The sequence below is a fragment of the Oscarella lobularis genome, chromosome 10, assembly GCF_947507565.1.
Source record: "Oscarella lobularis chromosome 10, ooOscLobu1.1, whole genome shotgun sequence".
Taxonomy (NCBI): domain Eukaryota; kingdom Metazoa; phylum Porifera; class Homoscleromorpha; order Homosclerophorida; family Oscarellidae; genus Oscarella; species Oscarella lobularis.
Genome location: NC_089184.1, coordinates 113,509 through 125,794, shown reverse-complemented (window position 1 = coordinate 125,794; position 12,286 = coordinate 113,509). Strand labels below are relative to the sequence as shown.

The following is a 12,286-nucleotide window of genomic DNA, read 5'->3' as shown; positions in this document are numbered from 1 at the left end:
TGCGCTGCGGTAGGTCGTGTGTGGCCATTTATTTTGAAATGGAAAGTACCGCTTCTGTATGACGTCATGGTCAATTGAGTTCGCGGGACCACGGAAGAAGCGAGGTACTGGGGGGTCAACGAGTTCAATATGCATTTATTACAATATTACATCACGTGCAGCTTAAGTATGGTATTTATCAAATTAGTCAAGAGTTCAATGCATTTATTATCCTATTACATCACGTGCAGGTTAAGGTCACTAGAGCTAGATAAATAATCTGCTGCTTTAGGTCTTTATTTCCGATGATGACGTCACTTTGGCAACTTTGCGATATTCTTTGAGCTTTGTCTGTGGACATTGCATCTGGCACCAACTGATGGGTACCATGGGAACGCCTGAGGAAGTATAAATAGTGATGAGAAACACGTGCAAAGTGAATTTCCTTCTCTACCAGTCTCGCTTTCTGCAACAATCACTCCGAGACTGTTTTCCGCCGTGGATAAAAAGTAGGAACGAGACTGGGCGTCTCCCAGTGATATCTGACGAGAAATTACAAATCAAAAATGAAATTGAACCCATTTTCTAATTACCACTTTCGCCCTGACAATGTCTCCTGGTCTGAATGATTTCTGAATTTCGACTTTATCTCTTTCTGTCGCTCTGACGTCTTCCTTTCTAAGGTAAACGTGTTCTATAAAAATTTTTTCTTTGACTATAACTCTATATACCTGATTGTTCCTCGGAATGTATCCTTTATGATCCGATCTTCGACTCCTAAGATAGCTACTTTTGCCATTCTGTAGTTGATACTTGAAACCTGATAAAGACGATGACGAAAAATTGAATTTTCCCCCGTCGAATTTTTTGACCTTGCAAGTGACCACCATTCCGATTTCAGGTAATACTGTTGCATTCTGCTTTTTTATGCTCACGATTGTAATAACGGGTGGCTGTTTAGAGGAGTCAAACATTATTCTGTATCTAATTAGACTCCCTTACTTTCTTCTCGTCGTCGGAAGCTCGCTTTTTAGGAAATCCAACCAACGTTGAGTACACGTATCCATCTCTCTCGTACGTTCCATTGCCGCACGTAAACTCCTCCGTCGTTCCAAGACGTTCTCCGGGAAGAACGGCGTCCATTTGTGAAGTGATCACGCGCGTTAACAGCCCGCCCCGGATAGCGAACGAACGAACGAACAAAAGGGAAATGGCAGTGAAAGAGACAGCGAAAGATGCTCTAAAGATCGTCATGTACTTGGGAAGCAATCGCAACCCGCGCGCCTGCTCTCGCGTGGCAAAATTCGTGCAGAACGCGCTCGTAAAGACGAACCACGAAGTGACCGTATTCGGTAAGAAAACGGAGGCGTAGAAAGGCAATCTTCCAAAAGCACGATCGCGCAACCAAAGAAAGATAAACTAGGTACCCTTTCCCGTCCCAGATCCTTGGGAATTAGACCTTCCCGTGCTAAAACAAGCGATGATGATGGTGAAAGATTGGTCGACGCTACCCGAGCGTCTCGTTCGCGCGAACGAAGCGCTCGTCGCCAGCGACGCGATCGTCGTCGTTTCGGGCGAATACAATCACAGCATTCCGCCGGCGCTGAGCAATCTAATCGATCATTTTCCCCTTTCTTCGTACGCTTTCAAAGTGAGCGCGATTGTCTGCTATTCGCCCGGTCCCTACGGCGGAATGCGCGCCGCGATGCAATTGAGAGCGATGCTCGGCGAAATCGGCACTGTTAGCATTCCAAACATATTTGGAATACCACGAGTTACTGGCGCTCTGAGCGAAGAGGGAGAGCCGTTGAATGATCATATGGAGTCGGGTGTTGGTAAGCTTATTACGCAGTTGGATTGGTATGCTAAGGCAATACGGGATCGCAAACGCGAGAACGGTACGCCCTAAGACAACGTTTCTTGTTTGGTTTCTTTTTCTTCTTCTTCTTCTTCTGCTTCTTCTTCGTCGTCTGAGCTGTTTTCACTTGCGTGACTGTTATCCAAACTAAAATGAATGGATTTTTATTATTGTATGTGATGAATGGTGAGTATATGAGAGGGGGGCCAGGCTACTTGGTTCACCTTGGAAACCAAGTAGCCCGGATAAAAAATTGTAGGGGAGGGGGACCTTGTTGTGCTTGAGCTCTTTTCTTCTTCTTCTTCTCCTTCGTCTTTTTTGTCTTCGTCGTTCTCCTCCCCCTTTTCTTTGAAGAGCGAGGCATTCGTTTGGTTGACTAGGTGAATTAGAGCCGTGCAAAAGCGTTGCCCCATTTCCTTTAGTTGATTCGTATCGACTTGATAGCCCTGTCATTTTTTTTCATCTTCATAGAGGAGAGATTTGGCGCCCTGCCCTTACTTTGTATTGTCCTTGGTCTGCGCCACAGTACGTGTGCTCCATGGTGTAGCTCCTTATTATTCCCAATTGCCGCCAAACGACAACTCGTCCCGTTCCCTCCTTTGATTTTTCAACAGAAAAACTGCATCCCTTGTAGGAAAAAAGCGGCGCCAAGTGACTCAGAATGCTTGGAAGATGCTGCAATAAAAAGAACGTAGTAGTAATCATTGCACACGTTTAAATACGACCATTTCTTCATTTCCCTTCTCTTCTTCGTCCTCATTGGGGTTCTCCTGTCTGCATCCGAACAGAAAAACATTCTTTCTGCGAGAGTGACCGTGTAAATCACAGAATACCTATACGTAGTATATATTATATATATAATATATATATATTTGTGTGTGCGTACAAGAGGCACTCTTTCTATTGCTACTAAGTATTGTAGCAGGGCTTTGGCGTGATAGATTGTTGGCTGAAGAGTGCAATCAGGATTCAACCAAAGCCGATTGAGATCTCGACCAAGTAACGAGCATCGATGACTATTGAGAAATAAATAAATAAATAAATAAATAAATAAGAAGAATTCAGGTGAACTCGCCTCCCATTTATGACGCCATCCGGATTTAGCATCGGGATGATTTTGAAAACGAATTTCTGCAGTGCCGTAGTTGCTTCCGCTTGGCCACTCAACAGAAAATCAAGTATGCCTAGATAAATCAATAAATCAATACATAAATAAGTCCTTATTTTTCTGTATTGACCCTCCATTGACCAACTGGAATTACTCTCCCCTGGATGAACCCGAGAAGTCAAGAAAACGTATTCCCTACCAGCTAAAACAACTTAGTATATAGATAGATACACTTGTGTTTGTAGATGTACTGATATCTCCTTGGGCTGTTATCGTCAAAACTTCGCATGAATTTCCGGAAAGTGTCGAACACAAGGTCTGACGGCGAAACAGTATCTCTTCCGAAGCCGCGGCACTGAGTTTCTGTAGATGAAGCAGGTGATCCTAAAGAAATAATTGATTTAGAGGAGAAATAGAGCCGGTAGCACACCTTCAACGTCGAATACGAATAGGGGAAGTGATAAGCAATGTAGCACGTTTCTTCTCGCAATGGGAAGACAATGGTAAAGGTAAGCGTGTAATATGTAGTCTGTCTTGGCTCGTAATGACGTAGATAGTTGTTACGAAAATAGCAAACGTTTGTGCCTCTTCGAATCCAACCAGGCGGTCCATTCTGCGTAGAATAGAGAACCGGTTGCATTCCTAAGAATTAATGAGAATAAATTAGGTATAGTAGTCAAATTCAATTATATATTATAATTGATATTATATAAAATATCAATATAAATTCACCGTAGTTGAATTGGCTGTTGGGTTTTTCGCAGTTGATGATGTTAAAGCGATAAGGAACGTCACAAGCGAAATTAGATACCTAGAAGTGAGTATTCGAAGTGTTCCAATGCAGGGGAATATAGACCTCGAAGTAGAACCACTGGTGATGTCGATCACTATTAATATCCGAGCTGAGTATGAGGTCATATTCATTGGAACGAATCTTGGAACCGTTCTCGTCCGCCATTTTGGTTTCTATGGCTACTGCTACTAACCTGTATGGCTCTCCGTAGATTTCCACACTCGAATCGCGAGTCGAATTGTAATGTTGTCTTGTCAGCGAGCAAAGGTGGTTGTACTCTGGGGAAAAAGTCGATGAGATAGCGAAAATGTGGCGTTTCTTTTAGCGTATACCGATACGAGTCTTCTAAATCAAATACTACGCGATTTATGATGACGTCTGGGCGAATATATCGTTCGACGTCTTTGATTAGGAGATTCCTAGTCGCGATTTTAGAGAGATAATGCAAGAGAAGAGGACTAAAGGGTTACTTTTCTGCGAGAACGCTACACTTCTTTTTCAGAGCAACTAAACCCTCTCTCGGATTATGACCGTGTCTTTGAGGCCCGGAAATCTTATAGTAGCACTTCGATGAAGCGAATTTGACAGGAGTTTCGGAGTCTTCCGATTCATCATCTTCTTTGAAAAGTTCAGGAAAAAATGTTGAAAAATGAGAGAGATCGATTGGGGTATGCCACGCCGAAGTCACTTCAATTGGACCAATTGTATCTACTCTATGATCATTTTCTTCTTCGTCATCATCATCATCTTCTAGAAGAGTCGTTCCGGAAATTTTGAAGGTGATTGGATGGGCTGTTTTATCTATTGGTAGGGGAAGTTTCGGCTGGCAACGTCTCAACAAAAAAAGCACTGTTTTTAGTTGAGACGGTTTCAGCAATTTCGCTACAGGAGAAAAATAAATATTTATTTATTTATTTTTCCTAGTCACCTGACTGAGGTATCGTGCAAACATCGTATAATATTCTCATTCCGTCGCAGGAGAGAAAAGCCTCTTTTCCTACACCTGCACACATAGAAGTCATTGTAGAAGTCTGACCTTGTGACATACCAGCTACAGTGCAGTTTTTCATCAGCTGAAGTAAGTCCTTGCATAAGGCCACGTGACGCGAATCGCGATCGTGACAGTAATCGGAAAACAATTCCATTGCTTGTCTAATTCCGCCAATTGAAACGAATTTGACGGCGTTATCCTCTAGAAACAGGGACGCTATATCTAACAGAATAAGTATCAAGGGCTAACTGTTTGACGTCACTGCAACTAAAGCGTCTAAAATCGTTCTAAAGAAACATTACGGGGGGATAGATAGGGGGTTGTGATTGTATTGCCTTTGGAATCGAGTGTCTGCTTTAGTGCTATCCTTTAGGAGTTTATAAAGAACTGTGACGGCTCCTTTCTTTCCTAGAACAGTGCAATTGACGCCTGGGGGAAAGATTCGAGATTTTTTTTCGTGGGGGGAGACTTGGTTTTGAAAAAAACCTTTGGTGCTACATTGTTTCATTAGTTGCAGGGCGGAGAAAAGAGCTCCTCGATGCAAACCGCGTTTTATAAGTGCAAGAGGTATGGGAAGAACGCCGCACAGTCGAGCCTTCAAAGCAAATTGTTTTTCTATAGAAATATTGTCTCCTATAAGGGAAGTTTTTATTAAAAAGTTCGCCTTTGGATGCTAGAGTGACGAGCAAGTGAATGAAGGAGTTGAGAAGACGATCTTCCGAAGGGTACGTTTTATATGTCCACGCTAGAACTCGCATTAGAACGCCTACGGCACCGCGACGCGACAGAGCCGTCAATCCTTTGACTAAGGAAAGAGTATTGTAATTTATTTTTAATTTGATTTTTACCTCTTGATGCCAAGTCGCTGAGAAGTCGAGTTATTCCCAGCATGACGGAGAGATCGCCGCTACAGAGCTGGAAAGAAAAGGAATATAAAAATTTTCAATTTTCAATTGAAAATTTGCCTCTAGTGACGATAGAAGTAATTCAATGCCTCCGTTCTTTTTCAGAGTGATTTCTTTACGACTTTCCTCTGTTTTATAGTTGATTTGGATTGGGTTTTGCATTTGAAAAGCCATTTACCGTTACTCGAGACGAGAAACTGGAGTCTAGTGATTGTCGAATGCCATTGATCCGTTTCGGCGTCACGAGCGGAAGTCAAGTGACGTAGAGCGTCCAATAGAAGCAAGAGCGAGCTAAACGAGTAAACTATTTCAATTTCACCGAAGCAGAGAGACTCACGTCTCCTTTGAAGCCATCGGATTGTACGGGACTCGTCTCCATCGATCCGGGACCAAGCGATGCTTTCCCAGTTCTTTATTCTCTCGTCTCGAGGCGACACGATTGCCTTCAGAGACTGTAGTCCTCTAATTTAACGCTGCAAAAATCCTCTAATCGGGTGGTATAGATCGAGGAGACGTGGTGAAAGGCACAGCGGAGATATTCTATCGAAAAGCGACGTCGTGGAAAGGCAGCCAAGCGCCTCCGATCTTCGTAAGTCTCACCACGACCTCGATCGACCCTTCGAAGCGACGCATTCGCACGCAGAACGTCGAAGGCATTCATTTTATCCACATTTGTCGAAACGGTCTCTATTTCGTCTGTACGACGAAATTCAACGTTTCGGCGACGTTCGTTTTGGAACTTTTGGGCAGGTATTGGAAATTTTTGAAAATTCGAAATTTTTGATTTTAATTTTTTTAGACTTTCTGGCTTATTCAAAGACTATTGCGGCGTTCTCAACGAAGAATCGATTCGTTTGAATTTCACGTTGATTTACGAGCTTCTAGACGAAGTCCTCGTAAGTGACGTCAATTTTAGGGGATAATTGAATTCAATTCTTTTGAGTTAGGACGCTGGATATCCACAGATTCTCGCCACGGAATCTCTCAAGTGTCACGTGCACAACGATCCAATTCTCGTGTCTCCTCCTCAAAAGGACTCCTCCTCCAAAAACGTATATACATATATAATTAATTATGAATTAATTAATTTTTGTAGCCGTCTCGAGTGACCAGTCTACCCGGATCTGCGGCGAATAAGCCGGTTGCCGTCAGTCTCGAACAAAAACGAGTTCAAAAAAACGAAATATTTGTCGACCTTCTTGAGAGACTCACCGTCGTCATAGCAGCGAATGTATGATTAGTCATTGTCGCGACGTTTGCATTGTTCCCATATAGGGATCCGTCTTGCGTTCTGAAGTGGCTGGATGCATACAGATGAAGAGCTTCCTAATTGGAAGTCCAGGTGCGTCCAGACAATCCCACCCCGCCACGCCCCCTGTGACGTCATCTTTTTAGAGGTACGAGTCGGATTGAACGAAGCGCTCGCTATTGGACGAGAAGAAAGCGGACAAGGTGACCTCTAAAATATATTTATTTATTTATTTATTTTTGTTAGTTTCGCTTGACAATTGCGGATTTCACGAATGCGTGAATTTGGAGGAGTTTGAACGTGATCGCGTTCTCTCGATCATTCCTCCTGATGGCGAGGTATTCTCTTTTATTTATTTATTTATATATTTATTTATTTTTTCTTCTTCTAGACGACTCTAATGAACTATCGCGTCACTGGCGATTTTCAATCGTCCGTTCCTTTTGTCGTCTATCCGTTCATTGAGGACGGGGAAACGCTTCGGTTGGGCGACACAGATTAACTGATTATTCCATTTATTTATTTTCTAGGTCTTCCGTGGACGTGACTCTAAAACTAAGATGCAATTTGCCGTCAAATGTGTACATATATGATATACATATGTGGGTTTTTTCACTGGTTTTTTTTTTCTAGACATGCTACGGGAGTTGTCGTTCGTATTCCTGTTCCTAAATCAACTACGAAGTGAGTGAGGAAAGCGTCAGCGTTCCTGACGTCACAATGGTTTTATCTTAGAAACGCATTGTGACGTCAGCAACGCTGACGCTACGTTCGTTGATTTGCGATTTTTTAGCGTTTCGTACGAGCTCGGATCGGGTCAAACGTCCGAGTATAAAGCGTCGGAGAAGCTCGTCTATTGGCGAATGAAAAAAGTGGCGAGTGGAGCCGAAAATCAAGCGAAATTCAAGGTAGGCGTGATGATGAAAGAATTCGATTGAATGGAATGGTTCGTTGATTTCGTTTCAAGTTGACGGTGAGCGAAAAGGGAAAGACGACGCGCAAGGAAGTCGGTCCTCTCAGGTAAGATTAGATGCAGGCATTCATTGTCGAAGCCTTGGATCTAATCACGACTCGCGCGCTTGGGAGGCTTCTAACTCTTGGGTTCCTTCTCCTAGCATCGACTTCGAAATTCCCATGTTTAGCTGCTCGGGACTTATCGTACGTTTTCTGCGCGTTTTCGACCGGGGAGGAGCGAGTTCTCCGTCGCGCTGGGTACGCTACATAACTCACAGGTAAGGATTGTTTATTTTGGCTCCGCTTCGTGAGGAGGGCTCATTTCTACGCTTTTTGAGCATGTTCTCCTTCGTTTCGATCGGTTCGCTCGTTAGGGCACGCTAATTGTTCGCTGACGAGCGCTCCTTTCCTATAAACGTTTCGTCTGCTATTGCAGTGATTCGTACGTCGTCCGAATCTGACGGGGTATCGCGTGACGTCGTCGCGATCACTGAATGAAAGAATCGTACAGTAGAAACTAGACTGTTTTTCTCGAAAGGAGAACGCTATTTAGCGCTGTCTTTTATGCTTCGAACGCGCGAGAAGCCTCACCCTGACCGGCGGCGGTGGCGGCGAGGCAAATAAAAAAATAAGAAAGGAAACGAGCGCGGCGCGACAGCTGCGTTATCGATTAGGCGATTTTTGCAAGTCCGATCCGATCGATCGATCGATCGATCGATCGATCGATCGCTCTCGTCGTGTGGGACTTCTCGGAATGCGCTAAAGCGGCGGCGACCGTCGCACGTGCTTCGCGCAGGCGACCACGTCACCGGGAAATTGTCTGATTGGTCGTGTGAGTTTTGTCGAGGCCTAAAAGTCGACTGGTCGTCGTTTCGCTACACTGTACATGCTCGTCGTTTGTCGTCGTACTGCCACAGCATAAGGAAGTAAGGTGAGTGCCATGAGTCGTGGGGGCGTGAAAACCGAAGCCCCGTCGTGCTGCTCGTCGATTCTCCGCGTTCGATTCGCACCGTTTCGCGTTCTTCCCTAATGCGCGCACTCGATGAACGCCGTTCCGATGACCCCCGTCGCCGCGACTCGTGCTTTTCTCGCTCTCCGCATCGAAAACTCGATTCCCTGCTACACCTGTAGGGACAATCGTTGTTTATTCTGCGCGCGAGAGACAACCGAAAAGCGGACCGGACGAAACGTACACGCGTTCGCGTGCTGCGCTCCTAAACCGACACACACACACTCACACACTCTATGTGTACATCAGCGTAATGGGTGTGCGGGTGTCGTTGTCTCGGGCGGCGGTGGCCGAGACAACGGCGATTAGCGTGTCTTTTACGATCGAAAAGGGGGGAAAGAATCGTATCGCTTTGCATGCAGCGCGCTCGTTCGTTCGTTCGTTCGCTAGATCGATCGCGGTCGCGCGATCGCGACGCCCAACTCCTACGCGCCGGCACTTTACGTGAATCGGACTTTACCGCCGTCGCTCTCATCGTCGCACATCGGGAAGGAGGGGATCCGTTGCGATATGGATTTCACTTTATTCGCACCCGCCCCCTAACTTCATTACGCGCTTCGTCCCCGCGAACGTTCGAGTCTCGCGCCGCTTTCCCCCTAATTTTCTCCTTTTCACGTCGATTTTTTGGCGTTGCATTTGCTGTGGGTAACGAAGCTGAAAGGGGAATTCGAGGGCGATTCTAAAATGGGCCTCCGCGCGTTCGCGAAGCATAAACATTCGCACAGAGAGCGACATGCCCAGATGCGTTGGTGTGACACGCCCATTCACGTGAGTGGCTAGTCCTTCGTATAGGTTCCCGCGACCGATTTCCGGTCTAAAATTATCGTTTGTCGCGGTCGATTGACCGCTTTCTGCGCGCACCTCGAAACGCGCATCGTTCGCGAATTCGCCCCAACGTTCCGACGCCCGGGAACAGTTCGAGGGCGGGGCGAGCCACGTGCTTTAGGCTTTTATTGTTGACTCGCATGCACAGTCGGTCGCCTGTCCGCCGCGGATCGAAAGCGTCGCGCACTCGGTGAACGCCCGCCGCGCCGCATAGCACCGTTTCCGCATAGGGCGCGGAAGCGCGCTAACAATCGTTTTTTCTTTCTCCCCTCCCTCTCCTTCAGATTCAATTCAGACACTCGCGCATTTTACGGCGAGACGTGACGATGAACGGATCGAATACTAATACGATCGACGACAAAACGGTAAGAGCACCGATGGAGACGCAAAAAACGAATAGTCGCACGCACGCGCATCGCTCTAATTCGACGATCTTTTACAAAGGGATCGCAACAGCCGCCGCCGCGCCGAAGCGTTCGCATTGGCACGCGTTCGAGCTGCTCAACTCCCATTAGCGATCAGCAGCAGCAAAATCAGCAGCAACCCTTCGCTTTCCTACAACAAACGACCAAACTCGGCAATTCTATTTCATCTTTAGACGGCTTCTTCCCCGCCGTCGCCAACGACGATGTCTTCGCGAACCAGGAAGCGCGCGAGGCGAATAATAGTCCCGTGCCTTTCCCACTCGCTTCGGGTACACCCGTAACGATAAGCGGCGAAGTGTTTTACGAGGGAACAGGTATAGGGGAAAATCGCTTTATATACATGTCTCGATCTTTCTCGCTTTAGATCTAATCGTCGTTAAGGCGCTTTGGCGAGGAAGAGCCTTCGTCGGCACGCTCATCTGTCAAAAGACGCCGGGTTGGTCGCCGCCAATTGGGTATGTAGTCTCCCTACGTTTCTTTTTGCTCTTGAAACCGATTCCCCCTCCTTTTTTTTATAGTCTTGATGCCGCTAGCGCTTTGATTAGTCGTCTCGATGAAGCGGGTGGCGGCGGCGGTCGAGCGAGCGACGACGTGCCGCCTCCTCCGACGCCGACGCGACGACGTAGAACGACGCGGAGCGGCGGAAACGCGGCGGATATGCGAAAGTCGCCCCCCACGACGACGACGGGACGAAGACGCGGTAGACCGGCACGAATCAAAAAGGAAGAAGTCGAGGAAGAAGAGGGAGAGAATGGCGAAAAAGCGAAGACGGATAGTGAGAAGGAGGCGGATACGGAAGTGGCGGTGGCAAACGGTGAAACGGCAAATGGGGCGGCGGCGGCGGCGGCGGCGACGGAGGAGGTTTTCCCGGCGCCGCCTCCGCCGCCTCCGCCGCCGCCGCCGCCGCCAGAATGCGATTATTTCGAGTGCCCCGAACGAAGTTGCGCTCGCAAATATAAACATAAGAAAAGCTTGAAGCATCATCTCGCTTGCGCGCATCAAAGCGGGCGACGAACATCGGCGAAACGTCGACAATCTTTTCTTCTTGTTGACGAACGAAAGGGGCCGGGACCGACTCGAAAACGTCGTCGATATTCGCAACTAAGTGGCGATGAGGAAGAGGAGGAGGAAGAAGAAGAGGAAGAAGAAGAGGAAGAAGGGAAAAAGGAGGATGATCCTCTCTCTATGACGACGCCGGCGGTTTATACGACCAATCAAAGCTCGGACGCCGTGCCGGATAGCGTTGGCGCAACCGGTTCGAATAATGAGACATCGCCCCCGTCACCAGAGACGACGACGCTGGAGGAAAAACGAATGGGGATTGATACTCGAGAAGATGAAGAGGAGAGGGGGGGCAATGATGATGATGATAAACGTGGGAATGTGAACGTCAAGGAGGAGTCGCTATCGCCGGAATATCTTCCCTATAAGTCGAGAAGATCAAAATCGACGACGACGACGACGACGACGCCGGGAAATGAGAAGAAAAAGATTGTCAAGAATGCGACCGTTGCCGATATTCCGCTCGGAAATTCGGAGGCGAAAGAGTGGCCGTCATCGTCTCCTCTAAATACTCCTCAAAAGGAAGAATCGTTGCCACCGTTGAATCGGAATCCTTTTGGGCCGTCCCACGGCGGCGGCGGCGGCGGCGTTCCGGCGTACGGGAGTGGCGGCGGCGGCGGCGGACCGTACCCCCCCTTTGCGGGATTCGGCGCTTTTTCCTATCCGTTTTATGGTAATGAATTCCCCTGGTCTTCTTCTTCCTATGCTGAATCGTTTGCGGCGGCGGCTGCGGCGGCAACGGCGGCAACGGCGGCGGCGGCGGCGACTCACGTAGGCGGGGAACGGGCCCATCAAGGGACGTTCCCGTCGGGAAAAGGTAGGGCAATGTGACGCCGGGGGTGCATGGGGAAAAGGGTAATTATTCTCCTATTTCATAGGGAGTGTGTATGGATTCAATAGCGACGGAATGAGCGGTGATGGAAAGATGTAAAAACAGTACTACGCGATATATTTATGCTGCTGTTTACATAGCAAATTTTCTTTTTTTTTGACTTGTTTTTGTGCTCTAGACTTACTTATGCCCCTATATTCCGTTTGTCCATTATGTCATAGTAGAATAGATAATGCATTAGGGAAGTTCCAGCCTTCGGGCTAAATTCAAAAGGGGATTTTTGCACTTCCGGTTGT

At 47.1% G+C, this 12,286-nt stretch overlaps 5 protein-coding genes and 1 long non-coding RNA gene across 9 annotated transcripts; 4 read left to right on the top strand and 2 right to left on the bottom strand.

Annotated features, from left to right (window-relative positions):
* Positions 1 to 187: 187 nt before the first annotated feature.
* Positions 188 to 1,147, bottom strand: LOC136191997 (exosome complex component CSL4-like). The gene is made up of 6 exons (XM_065980454.1): positions 982 to 1,147; positions 852 to 932; positions 711 to 799; positions 573 to 657; positions 434 to 521; positions 188 to 377 (listed from the first exon to the last, which is right to left on the bottom strand). The coding sequence occupies exons 1-6, from the start codon at positions 1,120 to 1,122 to the stop codon at positions 268 to 270; spliced, it is 594 nt and encodes a 197-aa protein (XP_065836526.1). The 5' UTR covers positions 1,123 to 1,147; the 3' UTR covers positions 188 to 267.
* A 4-nt stretch (positions 1,148 to 1,151) lies between these two features.
* LOC136191996 (FMN-dependent NADPH-azoreductase-like) lies at positions 1,152 to 2,032 on the top strand. Its single transcript, XM_065980453.1, has 2 exons — positions 1,152 to 1,331; positions 1,422 to 2,032. The coding sequence occupies exons 1-2, from the start codon at positions 1,190 to 1,192 to the stop codon at positions 1,886 to 1,888; spliced, it is 609 nt and encodes a 202-aa protein (XP_065836525.1). The 5' UTR covers positions 1,152 to 1,189; the 3' UTR covers positions 1,889 to 2,032.
* Positions 1,786 to 6,000, bottom strand: LOC136191982 (cytosolic carboxypeptidase 1-like). Its single transcript, XM_065980428.1, has 24 exons — positions 5,972 to 6,000; positions 5,813 to 5,925; positions 5,695 to 5,762; positions 5,578 to 5,644; positions 5,394 to 5,534; positions 5,216 to 5,344; positions 5,065 to 5,158; positions 4,979 to 5,016; positions 4,787 to 4,930; positions 4,667 to 4,741; positions 4,209 to 4,620; positions 4,071 to 4,157; positions 3,932 to 4,016; positions 3,802 to 3,879; positions 3,678 to 3,756; positions 3,376 to 3,587; positions 3,197 to 3,329; positions 3,076 to 3,147; positions 2,913 to 3,021; positions 2,724 to 2,853; positions 2,563 to 2,670; positions 2,336 to 2,512; positions 2,108 to 2,283; positions 1,786 to 1,984 (listed from the first exon to the last, which is right to left on the bottom strand). Exons 1-24 carry the CDS (start codon positions 5,986 to 5,988, stop codon positions 1,885 to 1,887), a joined length of 2,844 nt encoding a protein of 947 aa, XP_065836500.1. The 5' UTR covers positions 5,989 to 6,000; the 3' UTR covers positions 1,786 to 1,884.
* LOC136192001 (uncharacterized) lies at positions 2,734 to 4,913 on the top strand. The gene is made up of 4 exons (XR_010671086.1): positions 2,734 to 3,133; positions 3,191 to 4,005; positions 4,064 to 4,517; positions 4,663 to 4,913. It is a non-coding gene; the product is annotated as an uncharacterized lncRNA (long non-coding RNA).
* On the top strand, positions 5,969 to 8,499 carry LOC136191988 (uncharacterized). The gene is made up of 16 exons (XM_065980439.1): positions 5,969 to 6,088; positions 6,138 to 6,223; positions 6,278 to 6,384; positions 6,434 to 6,530; positions 6,582 to 6,686; positions 6,731 to 6,865; positions 6,910 to 6,976; positions 7,030 to 7,086; positions 7,130 to 7,221; positions 7,275 to 7,366; positions 7,414 to 7,464; positions 7,517 to 7,567; positions 7,677 to 7,791; positions 7,851 to 7,903; positions 7,999 to 8,115; positions 8,274 to 8,499. Exons 1-16 carry the CDS (start codon positions 6,031 to 6,033, stop codon positions 8,296 to 8,298), a joined length of 1,308 nt encoding a protein of 435 aa, XP_065836511.1. The 5' UTR covers positions 5,969 to 6,030; the 3' UTR covers positions 8,299 to 8,499.
* A 127-nt stretch (positions 8,500 to 8,626) lies between these two features.
* On the top strand, positions 8,627 to 12,275 carry LOC136191984 (zinc finger and BTB domain-containing protein 4-like). 4 transcript variants are annotated; one of them, XM_065980432.1, is made up of 7 exons: positions 8,645 to 8,768; positions 8,969 to 9,614; positions 9,956 to 10,036; positions 10,116 to 10,410; positions 10,461 to 10,551; positions 10,615 to 11,975; positions 12,037 to 12,275. In XM_065980432.1, exons 2-7 carry the CDS (start codon positions 9,531 to 9,533, stop codon positions 12,087 to 12,089), a joined length of 1,965 nt encoding a protein of 654 aa, XP_065836504.1. In that variant the 5' UTR covers positions 8,645 to 8,768; positions 8,969 to 9,530; the 3' UTR covers positions 12,090 to 12,275. The 4 variants fall into 4 exon arrangements, with proteins under 4 accessions (XP_065836505.1, XP_065836507.1, XP_065836504.1 ...); XM_065980433.1 differs by lacking the exon at positions 8,969 to 9,614 and having other exon boundaries at positions 8,627 to 8,768; XM_065980435.1 differs by lacking the exon at positions 8,969 to 9,614 and having other exon boundaries at positions 8,631 to 8,763.
* The last annotated feature ends 11 nt before the right edge of the window (positions 12,276 to 12,286 follow it).

Bases quoted from the DNA above. Each gene is read 5' to 3' on its own strand.
- LOC136191997 (XM_065980454.1), bottom strand. From the start codon at position 1,122: ATGGACGCCGTTCTTCCCGGAGAACGTCTTGGAACGACGGAGGAGTTT. The intron at 800-851 runs GTCAAAAAATTC...CGTCTTTATCAG, and splicing joins GAATGGTGGTCACTTGCAAG to GTTTCAAGTATCAACTACAG. The intron at 658-710 runs GTATATAGAGTT...CGTTTACCTTAG, and splicing joins ACATTCCGAGGAACAATCAG to AAAGGAAGACGTCAGAGCGA.
- LOC136191996 (XM_065980453.1), top strand. From the start codon at position 1,190: ATGGCAGTGAAAGAGACAGCGAAAGATGCTCTAAAGATCGTCATGTAC. The intron at 1,332-1,421 runs GTAAGAAAACGG...TTCCCGTCCCAG, and splicing joins CCACGAAGTGACCGTATTCG to ATCCTTGGGAATTAGACCTT.
- LOC136191982 (XM_065980428.1), bottom strand. The intron at 5,645-5,694 runs GCAAATTTTCAA...TTTTCTTTCCAG, and splicing joins TACTTCTATCGTCACTAGAG to CTCTGTAGCGGCGATCTCTC. The intron at 2,671-2,723 runs GTACGCACACAC...TACTACGTATAG, and splicing joins CAATAGAAAGAGTGCCTCTT to GTATTCTGTGATTTACACGG.
- LOC136191988 (XM_065980439.1), top strand. From the start codon at position 6,031: ATGCTTTCCCAGTTCTTTATTCTCTCGTCTCGAGGCGACACGATTGCC. The intron at 6,531-6,581 runs GTAAGTGACGTC...CTTTTGAGTTAG, and splicing joins AGCTTCTAGACGAAGTCCTC to GACGCTGGATATCCACAGAT. The intron at 7,568-7,676 runs GTGAGTGAGGAA...GCGATTTTTTAG, and splicing joins GTTCCTAAATCAACTACGAA to CGTTTCGTACGAGCTCGGAT.
- LOC136191984 (XM_065980432.1), top strand. From the start codon at position 9,531: ATGGGCCTCCGCGCGTTCGCGAAGCATAAACATTCGCACAGAGAGCGA. The intron at 10,411-10,460 runs GTATAGGGGAAA...TTCTCGCTTTAG, and splicing joins AGTGTTTTACGAGGGAACAG to ATCTAATCGTCGTTAAGGCG. The intron at 10,552-10,614 runs GTATGTAGTCTC...TTTTTTTTATAG, and splicing joins GGTTGGTCGCCGCCAATTGG to TCTTGATGCCGCTAGCGCTT.